The sequence below is a fragment of the Amaranthus tricolor genome, chromosome 11, assembly GCF_026212465.1.
Source record: "Amaranthus tricolor cultivar Red isolate AtriRed21 chromosome 11, ASM2621246v1, whole genome shotgun sequence".
In the NCBI taxonomy this organism is placed as follows: domain Eukaryota; kingdom Viridiplantae; phylum Streptophyta; class Magnoliopsida; order Caryophyllales; family Amaranthaceae; genus Amaranthus; species Amaranthus tricolor.
In genome coordinates this window covers 215,225-242,556 of record NC_080057.1, presented here as the reverse complement: position 1 = coordinate 242,556, position 27,332 = coordinate 215,225, and the positions used below count along the sequence as shown (strand labels likewise).

Genomic DNA, 27,332 nt, shown 5'->3' with positions numbered 1-27,332 from the left:
ACATGTAAGTTGTTATAAATTTATTTCTATTATTTGTTATTATAATGTTGCATTTATATGAAAACAGTAACATGATAATAAAAAGGCTTGATAGTAAGGAAATGCCGAACCATGCTTCCGGCATGTAAAAAACGTGGGACGTGTTTTCTGGCACGTAAAATACGGCGAACACAGTAAGGTTGTTTAACCTGATCTGTGGCTCGAGCAACATTGTACTGGAGGAGTGACGACTCCCACTAAGGTAGGGGTTTTGTTTACCTCACCCTAACAGGCCCTCAAATATATCAAACAAAGATCATATGTGTTGCATTCATTAAATAAGTAATCGGATTCCACGCCCTAACACTCAAGCAGAAGTGTTAGTAAATGACGCACTGGTACTCAAGCAGAAGGACCAGAAGTCTAATATATTTAAATAAATCTAATCTTAAAATGAATTCCCTATTAATACATAAGATACCTTGCATATTATTTATTGTGATGCACAAATCTTTCCATATTACTTATTGCAATGCATAAATTTTCTATACTTGTATGATTGCGGTAAGTTTTTATACTCGGTTTTTTTTTAAAGCTGACCTATTTTCATTGGTTGTTCCTATATATCGGGAGCAGATGCTGGAGGTGACTTTACATGAAGTTATTAAATTGTCTATGTGATGTTAGTATATATGTAGTTTATATTACGGGTATGTGGAAACGATAATTATGTATTAAAGAAAGATGTAATACGTAAAATTATATTTTAATGATTTAAGTATTCTTTTTTTTTTTTGAAAATTCTGTTTTGTTTTATTTCTTTTTCGCAATAATCACGGTTCGATAAACTTCTGCTTAGCATTACTTACTATATATTATAATAAACCTACATTAGAAAAGAACAATCCGTTACAATAATAGTAAATATAATTTGAGAATATATAAAACATAACATCATATAAAATAATGTCATATAAAATCATGCATCCTATGTAAACACATTAATCATCACCTAACACATAATACTAACGGGATAGTCCTAATCAGATGGACATTGAGAATTACCTTGTCACGCGATCCTAGACAACGTACGCTCCTAATAATCTCTGTCTACAAATTCGCTGTCTACACGAGAAAATAATATATCTCAATTTAATACCCCGAACAACCCATCGAAATAAATAAATTAAAAGACTTTTTTTTATATATAATTTATTCAAAAAGGTAGTTTCAAAATTTAGTAATAGATATTAAGAGTATTAAGAGTATTATAAGTAGGTAAGTGAGGTTAGTTATAAGATTTAGAGGGAGAAGAGGGAAGTTATTTGTTAATGGGGAGTTATTTTTATTTTTTTTTATTTTTAAATTTCTGATTTTTTTTGTATAGAATTATTATTACTATATTATTTATTTATTTATTTATTTATTTATTTATTTATTTATTATTATTATTATTATTATTATTATTATTATTATTATTATTATTATTAAAAAGACGGATGTTACATACACTCCCCCTTTAAACAAAAGTTTGTCCTCGAACTTAAAGTTAACTACTGAAGTTTTAAAAGAAATTGGACGGTTTGATAGACTCTCGTCAACCCCCTATTTTAAAAAGTTTCGTCCTCGAAATTCAACGTACCCGTTCGAACAGTTCGGAGTATCGCTTTCTCATGTCAACTTCTGTTTCCCGTGTGGCTTCTTTGATTTGTTAGTTAGTCCATAATATCTTGATCAATTTAATTTCCTTGTTCCGGGTACATCTTGTTTTCGTATCAAGGATTTTTATTGGTTTTTCTTCAAAGGTAAGGGTTTCATCAAGTTTAATGGTTTCAGGTTGTATGATGTGGGAAGGGTCATGGACATATTTTCGGAATTGGGATACATGGAAGACATTGTGGACTTTGGCTAGGTTCATAGGTAAGGCTAATCTATAGGCTACTTCCCCAATTCGTTCCAATACTTCATAAGGACCTATAAAATGAGGATTCAATTTACCCTTCCTACCAAATCTCATGACACCCTTTTGTCCTGCAACTCTAATGCTCTCCTCCTTTTGTCCACATACGACTTCTGACGATCTTGCGCACCTCTCATACGTTCTTGGATCATCCTTATTACCTTCTTTGTAGTCTCCTCAATCATGTTTGGTCCTAATCCCAATGACTCATTAAGATCATTCCAACATATAGGACTCTTACACTTTCTCCCATATAGGGCTTCGTAAGGTGCCATTCCTATGCTAGAATGAAAACTATTTGTAATATCTATTTTTTTTAAATAATAATAATAGAAAATAAATAAATAAATTTCAGAAATTTTAAAAATTAAAAAAAAAAATTAAAAAAAATATAACTTCCAAATAACTTCCCACTTCTCCCTCTAAATCTTATAACCAACCTCACATAACTATTATAAACTAAACCAATTACCCTTAATTTCATTTACATTATTACTCACACTTCCTTTTTCTCCTACAAACTCTTCCTCCATCTACCATTTGCTTAAAATTCAGTCAAGAAAACGCAAGATTTCGATATTAAAGACAGGGGATTCGTAGACAGAGATTATTAGAAGCGTACGTTGTCTAGGATCGCGTGACAAGGTAATTCTCAATGTCCATCTAATTAGGACTATCCCGTTAGTATTATATGCTAAGTGATAATTAATGTGTTTAATTGGGTACATGATTTGATATGACATTATTTTGTATGATATTATGTTTTATATATTCTTAAATTATATTTTGTCAAACTTGAATTTATAATTACTATTTTGATAAAATTTATATATTTTTTACTTACATAACGAAATTAGATACGGTTTAATTTGAAAGAGAAATACTTATAATATTATTATTTTGATGAAAGTTATATTATTATTTTAATAATAATTTTAAATGCGATTGAATTTGGGAGAAAAATATTATGATATTAATATTGCAATTGAATATTCTTGAGATATATTTTTCTTGGGAAAACCTATGATCATAAAATAAAATGTATGATGTATGTTTGATTATATGTTTGTGTGCACGCGACTAATTATTAAAATATATTAAATCACGTAAAGTGTAACACGAGGGAAATGAAGCTCTTATATTTGTTGTGATCCAAGTATAAGGGTGATGAACAGGTTGGCCTGTTTGGTTAGTATAGCTGCCGACATGTATTATTATTTCTGATACTTGATACGATGTTTGGTCTTTCTTCTATTTGTTGTGATCCAAGTAGAAGGGGTGTGCACACTAGGGTTCCCTGAGACTACTCTGCTGGCCTTGAATTATTTGGGGTGACGACCTCTTGATGAAGTAGGTATAGGGGTAAAGCCTCGGCCTACTGGCGTTCTCGTTCCCTTAAATTAAAAATTGATTATGTGTTTGTCATTATTAATTATCAAATTAATAAATTGGTTTATGTGATATTATACATATTGTTTTCTCAATATTTTTTTCTTTTAAACTCAGCTATATATATTTTCTAAAATTATCTTCAATTTGATTATATTTTATTTTCTTAAATCATTTTCATACTTAATTGTTTTACGGGATGGAGTGAAAATTACTCAATTTCCTGATTTTGGGAGTTTTTCCCTTGTTTTTCTTGCATTCTTATGTTGCAGGTTATTGATTGCGTGAGAATCGTGGAGTGAGGATCACCTAGAAACATAGCTTTTGTTAGAGTCGTATTTTAGTTTAAATTTTACCTTAAGTTGTTTAAATTTTATATGGACATAGATTGTGTTTCAGTTTTCTCTTATGTTGTAAGACCATTTGTTGGATTTAAAGTTATTAAGTTATTTCTTAGTCGTTAAGCCTTACATTTATTTTATTAGAAATAGATGTGGCGGTAATACTCCAATGAGTAGGTTTTGGCTCATGTTTTTCATTAAAGGTGTTTTCAAAAGTCTGACCTATTCTAAGGGTGTTACAAAGTGGTATCAGAGCCTAGGTTTGTTTTGGTCAAATCTTAGGGTCGTTTAGGATTTAATGTTGATAAAGGCTTAAATTAAAAATAAGCTAAATGGTACAAGTAAAATTATTTTAAATAATTTAAGTAAGTACAAAAAAAAATAAAATAAAATAAATTATGAGAGTGGGGACCAATCGGTTTATAGTTTTGAAGTACTTTTAAGTACTTAGTATTAGTGGTTATTTCTTTTAATTATATTTTTGTTGTCTTTCGTTTTTTTTGTTAGTTTCCTCAATTTCGTTTTTGGGGATAGATTGGTTACAGAAGTATCAGGCTAAAATCCATTGTGCTAAACAGAGAATTACCTTTAGAGGCCCTTAGGGAAATAAACTAACCTACGAAAAAACTACTTCCGAGCCACCAAAGGACAAACTTATCTTCGCCTTAAATTTCCAGACCCATCTTAGGAAAGGCTGCCCCGTATATTTGTGCCATGTAAAGGACACAAACATGAAAGAGGACGAGATAGGAGAGATACCTGTAGTTAAAGAGTTTGTTGATGTGTTCCCATATGAGATTCCAGAGATGCCACCTATGAGAGAGTTAGACTTCAAGATTGACTTATTTCCGGGAACAGGACCCATTTCAAAGGCACCTTATAGGATGGCACCTGCCGAGTTACAAGAGTTGAAGGTACAACTTGAGTATATGTTGGATAAAGGATATATAAGACCAAGTGTATCACCCTTGGGAGCCCCAGTATTATTTATTAGGAAGAAAGATGGAACATTGAGACTATGTATTGATTATAGGGATTTAAATAGTGTGACGGTGAAGAATAAGTATACACTTCCTAGAATTGAGGATTTATTCGATCAACTTAGGGGTGCAGGAATATTTTCAAAGATTGATTTGAGATCAGGTTATCATCAATTACGAATTGCAGAAGAGGATATAGCCAAAACAGCTTGTCGAACGAGGTATGGCCATTATGAGTTCACAGTCATGCCCTTTGGACTCACTAATGCGCCTGCTGTCTTTATGGACCTTATGAATAGGACTTTTCAGCCTTATTTGGATAAGTTTGTAGTTGTTTCTATTGATGATATTTTAGTATACTCTATGAATCGAGAAGAGCATGAGGCTCATTTGAGGAAAGTTTTAAAGATTTTAAGAGAGTATAAGTTGTATGCCGAGTTTTCAAAATGTGAATTTTTGTTAGAAAAAGTAGCATTTTTGGGAATGTAATTACAAAAGATGGAGTAATGGTAGATCCCTCGAAGGTTCAAGCAGTAATGAACTGGCCTACAACTACTAATGTGACAGAAGTGAGAAGTTTCTGAGGTCTAGCCGGATACTATAGGAGATTTGTCAAAAATTTCTCGAGAATCGCTCAGCCTATCACTAATTTGATGAAAAAAACCACTAAGTTTCAATGGGATGAGAAGTGTGGAGCGGCATTCCAAGAGTTGAAATCAAGGCTTACCTCTGCTCCTGTGTTGACCTTACCGAATGAAAGTGGAGAATATGAGGTTTATACAGACGCATCTAAGAATGGACTAGGTTGTGTGTTGATGCAAGATGGGAAAGTAGTAGCATATGCTTCACGACAACTTAAGCCGCATGAGAAGAATTACCACACACATGACTTAGAATTGGGAGCTATAGTCTTTGTATTCAGAATTTGGAGACATTATTTATTTGGAGTAAAGTGCAAGATTTATACTGATCACAAGAGTTTGAGGTTCTTGTACACTCAAAAGGAGTTAAATATGAGACAAAGACGATGGTTAGAACTCATTAAGGATTATGATCTGGATTTGAAGTATTGTGAAGGTAAGGCAAACAAGGTAGCTGATGCTCTGAGTAGGAAGTCAAGTCATACAATGAATGCATTAATTTTAGCAGATGAGTTGTGTGAAGAGATTCATAGGATGAACTTAGAATTGGTAGAATATGGATATGTGGGTACTCAATTGAATGGAATGACGATTGAATCCGATATTTTTGAGGAAATTAGTGTGAAGCAAGTTACGGATAACTGGTTAACTAAATTGAAGAAGTTGAAGGAGGATGGTCAAGCACCTGAGTTCGAAAGTGATGAAAATGGCGTAATGAAGTATAAAGGAAGATGGTGCATACCGCATGACGAGGAGCTTAAGACTAAGATTATGACCGAAGCTCATAATTCCCCATACTCAATACATCCTGGTGGTGATAAGATGTACAAGAATCTTAAGAAGAACTTTTGGTGGCCCAACATGAAGCGTGAAGTTGCAGGCTTTGTGGCGAAGTGTCTAACGTGTCAGAAGGTGAAAATTCAACATATGATGCCGGGGGGGGGGGGGGGGGGGGGGGGGGGGGGGAGGGGGAATCGCAACCGTTAGAAGTACCTGGATGGAAATGGGAGTCGATTTCAATGGACTTTGTAGTAGGATTGCCAAAGTAAAAAACAGGGAAGAATGCCATATGGGTGATAGTGGATCGATTAACAAAAAACAGCAAGTTTTATAGCGATGAAGAATACTTGGACAATGCAACAGATGGCAGACGAGTATTTTCAAGAGGTAGTGAGATTGCATGGTGTGCCTAAGGACATTGTATCGGATAGAGATTCGAGATTTCAATCCAAATTTTGGAAGATGCTATAAGAAGCAGTGGGCACGATACTAAAGTTCAATACTACATTTCATCTAGCAACAGATGGTCAAACAGAGAGAACGATTCAGACTCTTGAGGATTTGTTAAGAGCATGTGTTATGGATTTTGCTGGATCTTGGGAGGATAATTTGATGTATGTAGAGTTTTCTTACAATAATAGTTTTCATTCTAGCATAGGAATGGCTCCTTACGAAGCCCTATATGGGAGGAAGTGTAGGAATCCTATATGTTGGTATGATGTTAATGAGTCGTTGGGATTAGGACTACACATGATTGAGGAGACTACAAAGAAGGTAATAAGGATGATCCAAGAACGTATGAGGGGAGCGCAAGATCATCAGAAGTCGTATGCAGACAAAAGGAGGAGAGCATTAGAGTTTGAAATAGGTGAAAAAGTTTTGCTCAAAGTGTCACCAACCAAGGGTGTCATGAGATTTGGTAGGAAGGGTAAATTGAGTCCTCGTTTTATAGGTCCTTATGAAGTATTGGAACGAATTGGGGAAGTAGCCTCTAGATTAGCCTTACCTATGAACCTAGCTAAAGTCCACAATGTCTTCCATGTATCCCAAGTCCGAAAATATGTCCATGACCCTTCGCATATCATACAACCTGAAACCATTGAACTTGATGAAACCCTTACCTTTGAAGAAAAACCAATAAAAATCCTTGATACAAAAAAAAGATGTACCCCGAACAAGGAAAATTAAGTTGGTCAAGATATTATGGACGAACCAACAAACCGAAGAATCCACACGGGAAACCGAAGTTGACATGAGAAAGCGATACCCAGAACTTTTCGAACAGGTACGTTGAGTTTCGAGGACGAAACTTTTTTAAATAGGAGGGATGATGTGAGTCTATCAAACCGTTTAATATTCTTTTAAAACTTCAGTAGTTAACTTTAACTTCGAGGACGGACTTTTGTTTTAAGGGGGAGATCCGTTTTTTTAAATAATAATAATAATAAATAAATAAATAAATTTTAGAAATTTTAAAAAATAAAAAAAAATATAACTTCCAAATAACTTCCCACTTCTCCCTCTAAATCTTATAACCAACCTCACATAACTATTATAAATTAAACCAATTACCTTTAATTTCATTTACATTATTACCCACACTTCCTTTTTCTCCTACAAACTCTTCCTCCATCTCCCAATTGCTTAAAATTCAGTCAAGAAAACGTAAGATTTCAATATTAAAGACAGGGGATTTGTACACAGAGATTTTTAGGAGCGTACGTTGTCTAGGATCGCGTGACAAGGTAATTCTCAATGTCCATCTAATTAGGACTATCCCGTTAGTATTATATGCTAAGTGATAATTAATGTGTTTAAATGGGTACATGATTTGATATGACATTATTTTGTATGATATTATGTTTTATATATTCTTAAATTATATTTTGTCAAACTTGAATTTATAATTACTATTTTGATAAAATTTATATTTTTTTTATTTATATAACGAAATTAGATACGGTTTAATTTGAAAGAGAAATACTTATAATATTATTATTTTGATGAAAGTTATATTATTATTTTAATAATAATTTTAAATGCGATTGAATTTGGGGGAAAAATATTCTGATATTAATATTGCAATTGAATATTCTTGAGATATATTTTTCTTGGGAAAACCTATGATCATAAAATAAAATGTATGATGTATGTTTGATTATATAATTGTGTGCACGCGAATAATTATTAAAATATATTAAATCACGTAAAGTGTAACACGAGGGAAATGAAGCTCTTATATTTGTTGTGATCCAAGTATAAGGGTGATGAACAGGTTGGCCTGTTTGGTTAGTATAGCTGCCGACAGGTATTATTATTTCTGATACTTGATACGATGTTTGGTCTTCCTTCTATTTATTGTGATCCAAGTAGAAGGGGTGTGCACACTAGGGTTCCCTGAGACTACTCTGCTGGCCTTGAATTATTTGGGGTGACGACCTCTTGATGAAGTAGGTATAGGGGTAAAGCCTCGGCCTACTGGCGTTCTCGTTCCCTCAAATTAAAAATTGATTATGTGTTTGTCATTATTAATTATCAAATTAATAAATTGGTTTATGTGATATTATACATATTGTTTTCTCAAAATTTTTTTCTTTTAAACTCAGCTATATATTATTTTCTAAAATTATCTTCAATTTGATTATATTTTATTTTCTTAAATCATTTTCAAACTTAATCGTTTTACGGGATGGAGTTGGAATTACTCAATTTCCTGATTTTGGGAGTTTTTCCCTTGTTTTTCTTGCATTCCTATGTTGCAGGTTATTGATTGCGTGGGAATCGTGGAGTGAGGATCACCTAGAAACATAGCTTTTGATAGAGTCGTATTTCAGTTTAAATTTTACCTTAAGTTGTTTAAATTTTATATGGACATAGATTGCGTTTCAGTTTTCTCTTATGTTGTAAGACCATTTGTTGGATTTAAAGTTATTAAGTTATTTCTTAGTCGTTAAGCCTTACATTTATTTTATTAGAAATAGATGTGGCGGTAACACTCCCATGAGTAGGTGTTGGGTCATGTTTTTCATTAAAGGTGTTTTCAAAAGTCTGACATGTTTTGAGGGTGTTACACTATTATTGTAAGAAAACTCTACATACGTCAAATTATCCTCCTAAGATCCACAAAAATCCATAACACATGCTCTTACCAGATCCTCAAGAGTCTGAATCGTTCTCTCTGTTTGACCATCCGTTACTAGGTGGAATGCAATACTGAACTTTGGCACACCTCCAAAATTTGGACAAAAACCTCGAATCTCTATTTGATACAATGTCCTTAGGCACACCATGCAATCTCACTACTTCATGAAAATACGCGTCTGTCATCTGTTGCATTGTCCAAGTATTCTTCATCACTATAAAGCATGCTGTTTTTGTTAATCGATCCACTATCGCCCATATGGCATTCTTCCCTGTTTTTAACTTTGGCAATCCTACTAAAAAGTCGATTGAAATCGACTCCCATTTCCATCCAGGTACTTCTAATGGTTGCAATTTTCCCCCCGGCTTCATATGTTGAATTTTCACCTTCTGACATGCTAGACACTTCGCCACAAAGCCTGCAACTTCACGCTTCATGTTGGGCCACCAAAAGTTCTTCTTAAGATCCTTGTACATCTTATCACCACTAGGATGTATTGAGTAAGGGGAATTATATGTTTCAGTCATAATCTTAGTCTTAAGCTCCTCGTCATGCCGTATGCACCATCTTCCTTTATACTTCATGTTGATTCAATTAGGAACGAGAACAGCAACAAGAGGGGGGTGAATTGTTGTTGTTACTAGTTTAAGCGTTTTTGCCCTGTTTTTGCGGAATTGAATAAAATAAATAAAGCTTAAACTTAGAGCAAAATAATAAAAGAGAAACACACGATTTTTACGTGGAAACCTTCTGGGCCTAAACAGAAGGAAAAACCACGACCCCTTGGGATTTCTAAAAACTCCACTATGTTTAAGGCAATTAGTTACAATTACAATAAACACCTTACTTCACTCGAAGCGAATCAACTAGGCCAACTCTTCTCTCTCAAAATGCTTTACTCAAAGCAACAAACTTAGCTTCACTAAAAGCTAAACTCCACACTAGCTTCACTCAAAGCTATTAAATTCCCCCCTTAGACTCACCCGAGTCTAATTACATGTACTCACAAAAACCCTTACAAAAGGAATGAAATTCTCTAAAATAAATCAATGAGTTGCACAAGAAAATATTATGAATTAATTGGCAATTTTAAAAGCAAAATATTTCTTGTAAAATTTCCAAAAATAATCGCATGAAAAAAAATTTTATACGTTTTTTCTCTCAATGCATGCGCTTAGGAACAACCGAGTTCATTAGCAATTTATAAAAAAAAATAAAATCTCTAAAAATGGAAAAATATTCCAATCCATTATTCCCTATCAAAAGATCATGGGAAAAATGTGGATTACACTATCAAACGGTTATTTCCATAAGCCTTGAATAAATCAAACATACGGTTAAAGCAATAATAATCGTTGTTTCCTAATAATAACTGTTGTTCCCTTAAGTAGCAGTTCCTCCAGCAATAGTTCCTGTTCCAGTACTAACTGTTGGAACGTTTTTGCTATTTTTAGCAACGGTTATACTAGACACGATAACCTATTATCAAAAACAAAGACCGATTAAAAATAATAGCTAAGACCCATTCAACAACCGCTATTTCTATTTTTAGCAAATCCAATATTTACTAAAAATAGATCCTAAAATAAAGGATCTTTATTTGGAAATTCATACGAAAAGAAATTTTTAGAAATCTTTTTGCCAATTAACTATAATAAATAAATGCAACAAATTAATTTAAATACATTAACTAAAAAATAAAAATCAGAATTTATTAGTTAACGTAGGCTGACTTTGGTTTGGGAACAGTGCGCTGTTTCTAGAATCCAGTTTTGCTAGAACATCCAACTTAGGAACAGTAGACCTGCTGTCTCCATTTTACATCCCAAGCGATACACTTCTTCTAACATCCCTTGAATTCTTTTGACACGTGCATTCCCATGAACTAAGCCACAGGTACTATCAACGATCACCATTTCAATCGGATATCGACCTACACACAATCTCTAAACACATATTTGCTTAAGTGTAGTCATCATCAAAACTCAAGAGGTCCAACAAATTCCCCCTTTTTGATGATGACAAACTTTTAAACAAACTTAAATACAATAGAGTAAACCAATGTTGAAGAGCATGTTAGAGATCAAAACAACTCTTCTTATCTTAGTAAATATAATTCACCAAGCATATCTTGAATCAAATTACTCTAAAAATAAACATAACAAAAACTCATACAATTTCAGCATAAAACTTAAACAATGATGTAAAATGATCAGAGCTTAAAAAAAACTTAAAAAACAGAACAGATACATCCAAAACAACTTCAAAACAAGCATCATGTATAATCAGATCATAATCAGAGCTTCAATGTATACACAAAAGGTGTTAACTATGTACTGACAATAGATTAGCTATATTTTGACAATCAAAGCCTAAGCTATATTTTGACAGTCAGAGCAAAATCAGCAAGCAATAAACAATCATTACAGCATATAGCCAAACAGCCTTAGATCAGATCATGAAGCATAACCTTAATCCTAAAGTCCAACATAATAGATATTATCAGAGCTAAGCATACTCAAGCATTATTTAAGTTTGTGTCAAATATTCCCCCTTTTGACATCATTCAAAAAGAATTGGAGCAATCAAACCACAGCACTAAGCATATAGACATAGTCAAAGAGAGAATAAGGATGCACAATGTAAAAAGCAGTAACAATGAATGCAAACAAGATCAGCTATGATTAAACGTCACAGATAGTTAGTAGTATAAAAGAAAACGTAGTTCATAGTATGAATTAGGACAAAAAGTACCCCAGCTGGTACAAATCAAAAGCAAGAAAAGATTGTTTGGTTATAGTGATGGTTGCAACAAATAAGAAAATATTATGAATATCAGGAGAAATTAAGATGCAGGAGCTTCATCATCAACATATTCTGTCTCCACCTCTACTGTGTCGAGCTTGGCCCCCAAACGCGCTTCCATTTGGTCCATTTGAGCAGATAGTGAGGCTATAGAAACACGAATTTCATCTTTAAAAACAAGGAAGCTGGACTGCAATTCTGTATGTTTTAGGAGAATGGAGGATAGAGGGGCTGTAGGAACTGTAGTGTCACCTAAATCTTGATTTGGTGATGTGTGTACTGGCGGTGGTGAAGATGGTATAGGTGACTGTGGTGGTGAAGATGGTATAGGTGACTGTGGTGGTGAAGATGGTTGTATTGGCGACTGTGGTGGTGAAGAAAAATTATGAAATGACGGTGTGGCAGGTTTAGGTGAGGAAGGATGGCTTGGTTCAGCTGTTGTATATGAGGTTGAGTCATCATCAATAATAACAACAGGTTTTTTTCCTTTGGAAGCTAGCCTACGACTCTTCCTAAGGTTTGAACCAGGTAAAAAACTCTCCTCATCTTTTTCTTCTTCTTCCTCCACAGCATCCTCCACAGGTTCCTTCTCAACTTCCCCCTTACATGAATTTTCCTCCTGTTCCTCTTCAGAATGCCCCTCTGCCTTCTCAGTGGCAGAGGGAACAGGCTCCTGTTCCTCCTTATTTACTTCCTCCTCCTCAACTTTTTCTTCATTTTCTTCTTCATTGGTGCCCTCAGATTGTTCAAAAATATTCTCAAGAGTCCCATTTTCATCTAATCTTAGATGCAAGTTATTCAAACACTTAACACCTACTTTGTTGTTTGGACCCATGGGATAATTTGGACCATCAAGAGGAACACCCAACTTCATAAATATCCAAGTTAACAATCCACCATATCCTAACACATTACCCTTAAAAATACAATCATTCAAGTGACAAATCATCAAAGAAGGAAAATTAATCTTGATGTTATTAGCCATACAATATATTAACGTAGCATCCCTTAAACTAACCTCACTTCTTTTAGATGTGCGAGGCAAAATAAATCGTCTTGCTATATTGTATAACAACTTGTGCATAGGTGACAGCACATTGTGACTAACCTTTCCTCTTTTTTCTTTTATCCCTAAAAACTTTCAAACTACTTTCTCATTTATCCCAGAAAAATTGATTTTTGACCCAACAACGTATATATCAAATCCAGTGGAGGGAACACCTAACCATCCTCCTAAAATCAAACTATTAAATTCAATTTTAATCCCCTTAACAACAATAGTACAAACGCCATAGTCAAAAGAAAAATTTGAAACAAACTCGCGCATCAAGTTGGGGTACATTGGGTTGCAACAGTGTTCTGCCATTAAAGATTCCCAAAATTGATTTTGCACTAACTGGAAAGAAATTAGATTCATACCATTGTTTGTCTAGCCCGAAACCAACAATCATTTCTTTGGATATCTCTTCAGCACTAACTGGAACAACAACTTTTGCCCTTTTTGAAGACGATTTCTTTACTGTAGAGTGTCTCTTTCTCTTTTTGCTTTCATGCACTCCAGAGGCAACCGGGGTTTCCTGTTGCTTTCTTGATGAGGACTCAGTTTCGGTAATGAGAGGTGTTGGATGGATGATTTGTAGAGGTTTGGGTTGCTTCATTTTTGGTGTTTGATTCTTAGTTTTCATGGTGATTTGAAGAATTAAGAAAAGGAGAAAGCACGAATGGAATGATGAAATGCAGTTGAAGGCGGTTTTGAAATGCAGTGAGTTCAAGACGGTTTTGAGAGTGAAATTGAAGATGAAATGATGGATTTGACGTGAGAGAGTGGCTTTAATAAGTATGAGGTGACGGTTAATTTAATGAATTTTGGTGCTTCATTGTTCTTATTTAGGTATATGGACACAGAAAGTGAAATGGAAACAGACGAGTTTAGTGAAGAACTATGATGATTTAACTCCCGCTATTTTAATGGAAATTGCTGGGTATATATATATATATATATATATATATATATATATATATATATATATATATATATATATATATATATATATATATATATATATATATATATATATATATATATATATATATATATATATATACATATATATATATATATACATATATATATATATATACATATATATATATATATACATATATATATATATATACATATATATATATATATACATATATATATATATATACATATATATATATATACATATATATATATATACATATATATATATATATATACATATATATATATATATATATATATATATATATATATATATATATATATGCATATATATATATATACATATATATATATATATACATATATATATATATATATATATATATATATATATATATATATATATATATATATACATATATATATATATATATACATATATATATATATATATATATATATATATATATATATATATATATATATATATATATATATATATATATATATACATATATATATATACACACACACACACATATATATATATATATATATATATATATATATATATATATATATATATATATATATATATATATATATATATATATATATATATTAAGTATTATGAAATTTTTATGAAGATGAAAAATAAATGGAAATTTTATGCTACTATAATCTGATCAAACCAACCAAGCAATCTTATGAGCATTCAAGTATATACTTTTAAATGGTGCGTACCTAATCCTTTCGATAATCGATTTTTCAATCAAGATTTTGTGGTTGATCGACCTTTTCAATTTTCATTCTGACTTTAAGGACCACATATGTCACTCACTTCAATGCAGCTTGATCATGCCAAGTTCCAATCTCATTTTTTCATGTTGTTCCCTTGGAAGCGGTTTAGTCATGATATCTGCTATTTGCTCGTTGGTGTTTACATGCTTTAAATTAATATTTTTATTTTCAACATTATCCTTAAGAAAATGATGCCTAATGTGTATGTGTTTTACTCTTGAATGATGCACTGGATCTTTAGATATGCATATGGCACTGGTATTATCACAATAAATAGGAACACATTCAAACTTAATACCAAAATCTCTTAGCTGCTGCTTTATCCAAAACATTTGGGAACAGCAAGCTGCTGCTGCTACGTATTCAGCTTCGGCAGTAGATAATGCAACAGTGTTTTGTTTCTTGGAACTCCATGAAACTAAACATGAGCTAAGAAATTGTACCATACCTTATGTACTTTTTCTATTAACTAGATCACCTGCATAATCTGCATCACTATAACCTTTCAAATCATAAACATCACTTTTAGGATAAAATAAGGATAAGTCGTCAGTTCCCTTCAGATATCTTAAAATACGTTTTACTGCAGTGAGATGTGATTCTTTAGGATTGGATTGAAATCTCGCACATAAACCAACACTGAAAGCAATATCGGGTCTACTAGCAGTTAGATATAATAAAGAGCCAATCATGCCTCTATACATAATTTGATCAATATTTGTTCCATTTGGGTCTTCATCTAATCTAACATTTGTAGCCATAGGTGTGTTGTTGGTTTTAGCATTATTCAAGCCATATTTCTTAAGAAGTTCTTTTATATATTTTTGTTGGTGAATAAAGATACCATTAGTTGTTTGTTTAATTTGTAACCCAAGGAAGAAGTTTAATTCCCCCATCATGCTCATTTCAAATTCAGTGCTCATTAGGTTAGCAAATTCTTTACACAACAGTTCATTGGTGGCTCCAAAGATAATATCATCAACATATATTTGAACAACTAAAATATCCGAACCTCTATTCTTAAAGAATAAGGTTTTGTCAATTTTGCCTCTTACAAAGTCATTTTGAATCAAAAACTTTGACAGTCTTTCATACCATTGCCTAGGAGCTTGTTTTAAGCCATAAAGAGCTTTATCAAGCTTGTAGACATGATCGAGACACGAGGTATTTTCAAAGCCTGGGGGTTGTTCAACAAAAACTTCTTCATCAAGAAAACCATTTAAGAAAGCACATTTCACATCCATTTGATATAATTTAAAGTTCATGAATGCAGCAAAAGAAATTATGATTCTTATAGCCTCTAACCTTGCTACCGGAGCAAATGTCTCGGTATAATCAATACCTTCTTGTTGATTGTATCCTTTGACCACGAGCCTTGCTTTGTTTCTATCAATTATTCCATGCTCATCTAGTTTATTCCGAAATACCCATTTCAAACCAATTACCTTTTTGTGTTTCGGTTTGGGTTCCAAGTGCCAAACTTTATTTCTTTCAAATTCATTTAATTCATCTTGCATGGCCACGATCCATTCGGAATCCTTTAGAGCTTCTTCATGATTCTTGGGCTCGAGTGATGATAGGAACGCAAAGTGTGCACAAAAGTTTCTCATTTTAGATCTAGTTTGTGTTCCTTTATTCAAATCACTTATAATCAAATCAAGAGGATGATAACTTTGATACTTCCAAGGTTTGGGCACAAATTCTCTTGTGGGAACAATAGCATGTTCTGGTTCATCAGCTTGATCAACATTCTGTTCAGCTACTGGATCGTTTTGCTCTTCTGTGGGAACAGCTGTATTGGGAACAGTCTGTTGGTTCTGAAGTACCGGCTGTTTCTGATCTTGCATTTTTATTTCTTCTTCATCATTTTCTAGATTTGCAAGACCTATCTTAAAATTATTTGTATCCTGTTCACTAGACAAAAATTTAGTTTCATCGAAAATTATGTGAATGGATTCTTCCACGCTCATTGTTCTTTTGTCATAAACTCTGTAAGCCTTACTAGGTGATGAGTAGCCAAGAAATACTGCTTCATCACTTCTTTCATCAAACTTCCCTATATTTCGTTTTCCATTCACATGAACAAAGCATTTGCATCCAAACACACGAAAATAGGAAATATTTGGTTTAACACCTTTAAGCAATTCATAGGGTGTCTTTGAAGTGATTGGTCTTATTAATACACGATTCAAAATATAACATGCAGTATTAACAGCTTCGGCCCAAAAATTTCTAGGTAGACCACTAGCAAATAACATGGTTGTAGCCATTTCCTCTAAAGTCCTATTTTTCCTTTCTACTACACCATTTTGTTGTGGTGTTCGTGGTGCCGAAAAATTATGACTTAATCCATGTTCATTGCAATAGTTCATGAAACTTGAATTTTCGAGTTCTCTTCCATGATCTGACCTTATGTGAATAATTTGATTATTGGTAGATTTTTGTATTTTGTTAGCGAAAGAAACAAACTCATTAAAGGCTTCATCTTTACTAACTAAAAATAAAATCCAAGTAAATCTACTATAATTATCAACAATAACAAACACATATCTTTTGCCACTACGGCTTTGTGTTCTCATAGGTCCACATAGATCCATATGTAATAATTCAAGTGATTTAGAGGTGGTCACAACATTCTTTGGTTTAAAAGATGACCTAACTTGTTTTCCTTTGGCAGAAGGATCACAAAATTCATCCTTAAGGAATTTTATAGCTGGTAGTCCTCTAACTAGGTCTTTTGATCTTAATGAATTAATCAATGTATAACTAGCATGACCTAGACGCTTATGCCAAAGAAGTGGGTCGTCTTCTACAATACTTAGACACGTTAGATTGGTCTTGGGAACAGTGTCCAGGTCCACTACATAAGTGTTCCCTTTTCTAATTCCCTCAAGAACGATGTCTCCTGTGTGATTCCTAGAAATAATGCACTTTTCAGAAGTAAAGTTTACAGAGTTACCTTTATCACAAAATTGAGAGATGCTAAGTAAGTTATGTTTCAAATTCTCGACTAAAAATACATTATCAATGGCATGGGAACATGACCTTCCAACCTTTCCTTTGGCGATTATCTCACCCTTCATATTGTCACCGAAGGTTACTGTTCCCCCATCATAGGCTTCAAGTGAGAGAAATTTAGATTTGTCACCCGTCATGTGCTTGGAACACCCACTGTCGAGATACCATGAGCTGTTCCCCCTCATTTGGACCTGCTTTTCCTTGCCTTCGTGCGTAGCCATGAGACATAGGTTAGCTGTCTCCTCTTCTTTGGGAATAATAGTTTCATTTTCACTTTCAATTTCTCCCCATGCAGCAATCATGGCCTTGCGAAAGTCGGTCTTGTTAAAGTTTTCTTTGTTCAACGGTCTTCTTGAATCTCTTGTCTTTCCCTTGCCCTTATCATTCTTCCACATTGGGCATTCCTTGATGAAGTGATCGGTACTTCCACATTTGTGGCATTCAAGATTGATTTTTGTTCTTCTTTCTTTGTTGTTTCTTTGATTTGTATACCTGTTGTTCCTGAAGAACTTGTTGAATTTTCGTACCAGTAAGGCAGCCTCTTCTTCATCGCATTCTGACTCGTCCTGTTCCCCAACTGCCAGGGCCAGTCCCTTGTTTCTGAAACTGTCGGCTGTTCCTAATAATAACCGTTGTTCCCTTAAGTAGCAGTTTCTCCAGCAATAGTTCCTGTTCCAGTACTAACTGTTGGAACTTTTTTGCTATTTTTAGCAACGGTTATACTAGACAGGATAACCTATTATCAAAAACAAAGACCGGTTAAAAATAATAGCTAAGACCCATTCAACAACCGCTATTTCTATTTTTAGCAAATCCAATATTTACTAAAAATAGATCCTAAAATAAAGGATCTTTATTTGGAAATTCATACGAAAAGAAATTTTTAGAAATCTTTTTGCCAATTAACTATAATAAATAAATGCAACAAATTAATTTAAATACATTAACTAAAAAATAAAAATCAGAATTTATTAGTTAACGTAGGCTGACTTTGGTTTGGGAACAGTGTGCTGTTTCCAGAATCCAGTTTTGCTAGAACATCCAACTTAGGAACAGTACACTTGCTGTCTTCATTTTACATCCCAAGTGATATACTTCTTCTAACATCCCTTGAATCCTTTTGACATGTGCATTCCCATGAACTAAGCCACAGGTACTATCAACGATCACCATTTCAATCGGATATCGACCTACACACAATCTCTAAACACATATTTGCTTAAGTGTAGTCATCATCAAAACTCAAGAGGTCCAACACTTCATTACGCCATTTTCATCACTTGCGAACTCAGGTGCTTAACTATCCACCTTCAACTTCTTCAATTTAGTTAACTAGTTATCCGTAACTTGCTTCACTCTAATTTCCTCAAAAATATCGGATTCAATTGTTATTCCATTTAATTGAGTACCCACATATCCATATTCTACCACTTCTAAGTTCATCCTACAAATCTCTTCACACAACTCATCTACTAAAATTAATGCATTCATTGTATGACTTGACTTCCTACTCAGAGCATCAGCTACTTTCTTTTCGTTTCCCTCACAATGTTTCAAATCCAGGTCATAATCCTTAATGAGTTCTAACCAACGTCCTTGTCTCATATTCAACTCCTTTTGAGTGTACAAGAACCTTAAACTCTTATGATCAGTATAAATCTTGCACTTTACTCCAAATAAATAATATCTACAAATTTTTAATGCAAAGACTACATCTTCCAATTCTAAGTCATGTGTTGGGTAATTCTTCTCATGCGGCTTAAGTTGTCGTGAAGCATATGCTACTAATTTCCCATCTTGCATCAACACACAACCTAGTCCATTCTTAGATGCGTCTGTATAAACCTCATATTTTCCACTTTCATTCGGTAAGGTCAGCACAGGAGCAGAGGTAAGCCTTGATTTCAACTCTTGGAATGCCGCTTCACACTTCTCATTCTATTGAAACTTAGTGGTCTTCTTCATCATATTAATGATAGGCTGAGCAATTCTCGAGAAATTTTTCACAAATCTCCTATAGTATCCGGCTAGACCTAAGAAACTTCTCACTTCTGTCACATTAGTGGGTGTAGGCCAGTTCATTAATGCTTGAACCTTCGAGGGATCTACCACTACTCCATCCTTTGTAATTACATGCCCCAAAAATGCTACCTTTTTCAACCAGAATTCACATTTTGAAAACTTGGCATACAACTTATTCTCTCTTAAAATCTCTAAAACTTTCCTCAAATGAGCCTCATGCTCTTCTCGATTCATAGAGTATACTAAAATATCATCAATAAAAACAACTACAAACTTATCCAAATAAGGCTTAAAAGTCCTATTCATAAGGTCCATGAAGACAGCATGCACATTAGTGAGTCCAAAGGGCATGACTGTGAACTCATAATGGCCATACCTCGTTCGAAAAGCTGTTTTGGCTATATCCTCTTCTGAAATTCATAGTTGATGGTAACCTGATCTCAAATCAATCTTTGAAAATACTCCCGCACCCCTAAGTTGATCGAATAGATCCTCAATTCTAGGAAGTGGATACTTATTCTTCACCGTCATACTATTTAAATCCCTATAATCAATACATAGTCTCAATGTTCCATCTTTCTTCCTAAACAAATAATACTGGGGCTCCCCAAGGTGATACACTTGATCTTATATATCCTTTATCCAACAAATCCCCAAGTTGTACCTTCAACTCTTGCAACTCGACAGGTGCCATCCTATAAGGTGCCTTTGAAATGGGGCCTGTTCCCAGAACTAAATTAATCTTGAATTCTAACTCTCTCACAGGTGGCATCTCTGGAATCTCATCTGGGAACAAACTCTTTAACTACAGGTATCTCTCCTATCTCGTCCTCTTTCATGCTCGTGTCCTTTACATGGCACAAATATACGGGATAGCCTTTCCTAAGATGGGTCTGGAGATTTAAGGCGGAGATCAGTCGGTATAGAACTATACCGACTAATTTCCAACTATTTTGGGTAGTCGGAATTGTGTCTTTTTTTGTAGTGTAAATAGCTTGCTTCAAAACAAAAGTTTATGGGGAAATTTTAATCTATTACAAGTTTTGGCAGTAGTACCTATGGCTGCAAAGCTTATAGAAACTGTGGATTATGTAGAAAACATATTAAATGGCTATGCTCTTGTTTTTAATTTATCAAGCAAAGTTCTTTAAAGTTAAGCTCCCCTTCAAATTAAAGTCTCTACCACAAAATACTCTTTTATTATTATTTAGGACCTGCCGAAATCTGGTGCTTTTCATCTTCGTCTGTTATAAATGTCTTGATAAGCTATCAATAAATCATTATTGGTTTCCATTTTCTAAATTACATAGATGAAAACCTCTCGTTTTACATTATTGAAATTTTATCAATCAAACCTAACCGTAAACCCTCACATCCCAAATGCAACTTCTGATCATTCTTCATAAGTTTAGTCGGCCATCATATGCCACAACCCAATATACCTTCTCTTAGCCGTTACAACCCAGACACTCGATTGCTCCCACTATGTCATCCTACTGATCAGCCTGCCAACCTAAAAGCTCACTAACTCAATTTGTACCACGTCCTACTAACAGTATGCCCTATCTACGTAGGAAAATTTGAACAAAATAAACATTTTATCTGTAAAAGAAATTTGAAATTAAAGTTTAGAAAATTTTAATTATTTAATTATTTAAACATATAAATAATTAAAAAAATGACATTTAAACAATAAAAGTTATCATCAACTGTATAAAATCTAGCAGTGCAGTTATCTCCTTGACATTCTTCCGTACAGAATCACATAATCTCTAGTATAGAAAGTTGAAGGCAGCGGAACTCCAGCTATAGACCTCAATGCGATCTCATGGTTGGTCTAATAAAGTCAAGCACAATTGTAGAACTTGGTTGTAGGTATTGTAAGCAAATAAGACCATACCAGTAAAATACAAAAGATACGCCGATTAAATAAAACTTATTCGGCTGTTAGTTTTTCATTCCGATCCAATCCAAACCAAGTTGGGCCCAATCTAAATCAAACCAAATTAAATTAATTCCTTGTAAACTATTTCTGTCCAATCCAAACGAAACCAAGTTTTCAACTAAAACACAAATGTGAACTACAAATCGAATTAGTAACCTCAAATTGCAAACCAAAAAAATCATAATAGAAAAAAAGAGATGGAAAAATCAAACTTATTTTATTGAATTAAAACTTATTATATTTGTAAGAACGCTTAAGTTTTTTTTGTTAGTATATATAGCCAATTAAAGTCTTTTTTTTGCACGTCAGTTTGAACAAGATTCACTCAACTAGTAGTTTAGCTCACTGTAGAAAGTGAGTTCCTATTTTAATTTGGTTTAAAATTTTGAGCTTTAGTGAACTCAAACCATATTCAAATGAAAATATTTCGGTTTTAAAAATTCCAAACCAAATTATAAAAATTCCAAACCATATGGTGCTTATATTGAAGTGTAAACCATTGTATCTCAAAAGTGTATTCTCAGTTTAAAGTCCAAGCACTGTGTGGGTTGAATAACACTGTTAGAAAACTTTCTAACTATCTCGATCAAATATTAGGTTGCTGAAGACTTTTCGGTCTAAATGATCTTTGTAGTGTGTTATACAAGTACTGCTATAGTTTCTTTTTTTAGTCATTGGAGTAGGTTGTTCATTCTTGTTATTTTCATTAAGTTATTAGTGCTTGTATTATCTCTTTAAGTATATATCATACATACAAAAATAAATGAGTGATCAATTTATATCAAAAAAGGTAACAAATTGTTCGATCTTCATCAATAAATTATTAGAGTAGTATACTAACCTTAACAACCTTGCTACCCCAATCACCAATAATCGATTGGCTCTTCAAGTTCTTCATGGATTATCCTTCGATTACCGTTCTATGGAGCAATACCTAAAACTTCTTCCCTCCTTTGACTCTCTTTGTTCTATGTTGAAGTTAGGAGAACACACAAATAACAAAGATAATTCCTCATCCCAAGATTCGATCCTCGTTACTACTCGACGTCCACAAAATTCTGAACTTTTGGAACACTTTGATTCTAAGACCACCACTAACCAGTTGGTGGTCGTCGCCTCCCTCATAGTTGTGGACAGAGCATCCACAACCAACCTTAATCCGGAAAGCACAATGGACGTGGGCATAGTTACCCTTAATAGTCCTTTAGGCCTACACCACACCGTCCACATGGTGCTGGCCCAACAAACTTCCCACTTTAATCTTATCCTTCTTGGGCTTCCTCCAAGCAGAAGCCTAATTTATCTTCTAAACCAGGTATACTTGGGTCACGCCTTGCACATAGCTTTTGCATCGAGTCTTTTTCTTCTATGGGTTATTTCCTATCGATATGGATCAAGCTATGCACACTCTTTCTTTATCTTCTCTGGATTATAAATACTGCATGTACATTGGTGCGACATCTCATATGACACAATCTTAAGGTACTTTAATGAAATATTTTCCTTTAAAGCATCATCTTAATAATATAATTATTGTTGGTAATGGTTATATGATTCAATTTCACAATCATGTCATGTCTCTCTCCCTTATTCTAAAAAAGTCTTACAAACCCCTAAACTCATTAAAAATCTTATTTATGTTGGCAAATTTACTCATGATTATATGGTTTCTATTGAGTTGGATCCTTTCAAATTTTTTGTAAAAGGATTTAGACACAAAGAGCATAATTCTAAGGTCTAATAGCACTGGTGATCTCTATCCGTTCAAATTGACACATAGAGTTACCCCTTCCTCTTCTCAATCATCCGTTTTTCTAGCATTTGGCATTCATGTTTGGTCAACCGGGAAAAGCAATTTTGGATAATTTCTATTCTTCTAGTTTGATCCAGCATAATGAAAATCCCTCTTTTGTTTGTCATTGTTGTCATGTAGGCAAACATTTTAAACTCCCTTTTGCTTATTCAATGTATGTTAGTTCTCGTCCTTTTGAAATAATACATATAGATTTATGGACTTCTCTTGTTTCAAGTCCCTGTGGATAAAAATATTATGTTCTTTGTCTTGATAATATTCTAATTTCTTATGGACTTAACATTAAATCTTTTCAACGTGTTCATGGGGTGAATTTGGTATCTTTTTCACCAATTTTGTGTTAACTGAGATATTACACTTCATTTTTCTTCCCCACATACTTCTTTCCAAAATGGAAAATATGAGAGAAAAATTCGGTCAATCAATAATATTGTCCGCACTTTAATGTGTCATACTTCTTTCCCTCCCTCTTTTTGGCCTCACGCCTTAAAAACTACTACATATCTCCTCAATATGTCACCATCCAAATTACTTGGGAATCTCACTTCAACTAATATTCTTTATCACAAAACTCCCTCTTATCATCATCTTTGGGTTTTTCGTTGCTTATATTCTTCTTTAATTCAATCTAAAAACATTCACAAATTACACAGTGGATGCCCTCCACGTGTCTTTTTGGGATATTCGTTACAAGTGTTATGACCTCTCATCTCATAAAATCATCATCTCTTGTCGTGTTCTTTTTGACGAAACTACTTTCCTTTACTCTTGGTCCTCTAAATGCTGCCCTCAAGCTTACCATTTTCTACATGAAAACTTATCTATAGACATCATTCATTAATCCTTACATACCCCTAATCGCCAACCTAGCCCAGCTTTAGCAGCCCCTTTTTTTCCAACTAGACTTGCCTTATGCATCCTAGTACCTCATGATCTCCCATTTTTGTCATCAACCAAAAACCCTTCAGCTCCGCTTCTAGCCATATATCTAACCTTGCCCAGCCTTCCCATCCTTCTTCTTGACCTGCCTCACGTCGCCCACAATTACAAAACCTTCATCGCAACCCCTTATCGTACCAACCTCCTGCTTTACGTCTTTCCTCTCCTCCTGGCATGACTATGCAAAGTAAGCATGACATTTTTAAGCACAATTCCAAGTACGCTCAAGCCTTATTTGTAAATTTTTCACCCATGCCCAAAAATCCCATTCTTGTTCTCCGTGACCCGAACTGGAAACAGGCTACGAAAGAGGAATATGATGCTTTAATTGAAAATCATATATAGGATCTTATACCTCGGCCCCCTAATTGAATTTATTTCAACCTTCTCAGTGACAGGGAAAGTCTCGACCAAAGTTGATGTCTTTAGCTTTGGAGTGGTATTAATAGAGCTTTTGACTGGATTAATGGCACTCGATGAAGAACGATCTGAAGAAAGACGGTATTTAGCAGAGTAGTTTTGGAGGATTAAGTCAAGCCAAGAGACTCTAATGGCTGCAATTGATCCTGTTCTCGATCTCAAAGAAGACGCTTTTGAGAGCATAAGCATCATAGCCGATCTTGCAGGCCACTGCACAGCAAGAGACCCAAACCATAGGCCAGATATGAGGCATGCTGTTAATGTACTTTCGCCACTGGTGGACAAATGGAAGCCAATTTCTGACGAAAGTGAAGAGTAATCTGGTATTAATTTCAATCTGCCACTAAGAGAGATGCTAAAAGACCGGTAGAATGAAGCAAATAAAAGCAAGGAAAGTAGTTGCACAAGCGTGAATGATAGCAGGGGATGTGTTCCTGCTCGCCCTACTAGATTTGCAAACTCCTACACTTCAGCTGATGCGCGATAATATATATGTCAAAACTTGCAGTTGTTCTTCATAGAGTTAAGTTGCGAAGTTTTGGTGTTTTTTGACAGCTTGTTGTTAGTGTTCACTTGGAGTTTGTTTCCAAATCTGGCATTAGATTTGGCAGAACTTGTCACCTGTGTGATTGTCATTGTAAATCAATAATACTTGTATAACTTTATTTAAAGTAGATTATGAGTAAAACATGTGTTGCATCCTCACTTGTACTCGAAAGGGTTCACATATACGACTGTGAGGAGTGTGATAAAGTGTATATACTAGGGCTTCAACTATTGAGCATATTGAATGCTGGATCGTTATAAGAAAAATGGAAAGAAATGAAATATTAATATTAATAGATAGTAAATCCTGAAAAAATTTGTTTATTAGAATGATAGTGTAGTAGATGATGTTCATGTGAAGGATACAGAAATGTTGACTAGGCATCAAGTAAGGTTTTGGTCAATAATCCTAGGAGTTTACTGCCATATTCATCAAAGTAGCCCTAAGGTTTTGGTAATTGGTAGCAACTATCATTTAGCAGGTCATCTCACTTGAATCTGTTGAAGTGGTTGTATTGATATTGTGTTTATTAATTTAAAGTCTATTGTTCTCGCATAATCAGATATTACGTATGCAGCAGGGGTTGTAAATAGGTTTTAGCATAGACCTCCTAAAGAACACTTAAATATTATTTACGGGATTCTAAGATACCTAAAGAAAACACAAGAAAGAGGAGTTGTTTTTAGAATGAATGGTCATTTAGAACTTCAAGCCTTTGCTAATGCAGACTAGAGAGAATTTTAGAACAATAGAAAGTCAACCTCAAGATATTTTACTTTAGCACGATGAAATTTGGTAACATAGAGAAGCGTAAAGCAAAAACTATTGGCTATGTCAAGTGCAGAAGTAGAATCAAAAAAATTGCAAAAAGCATTACTGAAATTTTATGGCTCAACAAATTACTATCTAAACTTGGCTTCACACCACAGAAAAGTTGTAGGTTGTATTGTGATGATAAGGCAACAATTAGTATTTCAGAAAATACAGTACAACATGATCGAAATAAATATGTGGAGATAGAGAAACATTTTATTAAAGATCACTTGGATGGAAAATAATAAGTCTTCAATATGTTCGATCAAAATTCAACTAGCAGATATTTTGACTAAAGTTGTATCAACAAAAATGTTTGAAGAAGTATTATTCAAGTTGGGTGTACAAGATTTCACAACTCACCTTGAAAAGGAGTGTTAGGATATTAGTTATGATTAATTTTGTTTTTTAGGAAATTTGGTAAAAAAAAAAAAAAAAAGATAGATTAGAATAGTTTATAATACATTTTTAATTTTTGAAAGTTAGTTACCAAAGTCTTTTATATAAATACATGTAAACGAACGAATAAGTGATTTAATAAAATGAAAATAAGAAACACTTAAACATTATTTTGTGTTCATTAAAAACTTTTTGTCTTACCACAAGTTGAATCTAGAGACACTTATTTTAAAAAATACATTATGAATAAGCTTTATAAAAAAAATTCTTTTAAAAAAGGCTTATAAATTTCAAAAGTTCTTAGATTTATAAAAATTTGAGATCCAATACATTAAATGAACCGAAAGACACACACACATACTTAAGTTGGGCGTTATCCTTACGAAATGAAATGAAGGTAATATCATATGTTATCAAAATTATTGTCGGCAATAAGCAATTAATACTAGTAGTATAAATTGATAAAGTAATGATACTAATAATTGAAGTTAATTATGAGCATCACATAGAGCTGTTAAGAAACAATTTACAACATTAAAAATTAAAAAAAAAAAAAAAAAAAAACCAAAACAATGAACAGCCTTTTTGTTCATTAGTGTTGAATTAGA

At 33.6% G+C, this 27,332-nt stretch overlaps 2 protein-coding genes across 2 annotated transcripts; one reads left to right on the top strand and one right to left on the bottom strand.

The window, feature by feature from the left end:
- The first annotated feature begins 4,400 nt into the window (after window positions 1-4,400).
- Window positions 4,401-6,563, top strand: LOC130827312 (uncharacterized). Its single transcript, XM_057692989.1, has 6 exons — window positions 4,401-4,689; window positions 4,813-4,870; window positions 5,113-5,218; window positions 5,717-5,911; window positions 6,011-6,114; window positions 6,485-6,563. Exons 1-6 carry the CDS (start codon window positions 4,401-4,403, stop codon window positions 6,561-6,563), a joined length of 831 nt encoding a protein of 276 aa, XP_057548972.1.
- An 11,903-nt stretch (window positions 6,564-18,466) lies between these two features.
- LOC130827311 (uncharacterized) lies at window positions 18,467-20,620 on the bottom strand. Its single transcript, XM_057692988.1, has 3 exons — window positions 20,470-20,620; window positions 20,119-20,258; window positions 18,467-18,562 (listed from the first exon to the last, which is right to left on the bottom strand). The coding sequence occupies exons 1-3, from the start codon at window positions 20,618-20,620 to the stop codon at window positions 18,467-18,469; spliced, it is 387 nt and encodes a 128-aa protein (XP_057548971.1).
- Window positions 20,621-27,332: the final 6,712 nt, after the last annotated feature.

Bases quoted from the DNA above. Each gene is read 5' to 3' on its own strand.
- LOC130827312 (XM_057692989.1), top strand. From the start codon at position 4,401: ATGAAAGAGGACGAGATAGGAGAGATACCTGTAGTTAAAGAGTTTGTT. The intron at 5,912-6,010 runs GTGAAGCAAGTT...GGCGTAATGAAG, and splicing joins ATATTTTTGAGGAAATTAGT to TATAAAGGAAGATGGTGCAT. The intron at 6,115-6,484 runs GTACAAGAATCT...GGTGTGCCTAAG, and splicing joins CATCCTGGTGGTGATAAGAT to GACATTGTATCGGATAGAGA.
- LOC130827311 (XM_057692988.1), bottom strand. From the start codon at position 20,620: ATGCCACCTGTGAGAGAGTTAGAATTCAAGATTAATTTAGTTCTGGGA. The intron at 20,259-20,469 runs GTGTATCACCTT...TATGAATTTCAG, and splicing joins TAAAGGATATATAAGATCAA to AAGAGGATATAGCCAAAACA. The intron at 18,563-20,118 runs GTAGTTGTTTTT...TTTTGATAATAG, and splicing joins AGCCTTATTTGGATAAGTTT to GTTATCCTGTCTAGTATAAC.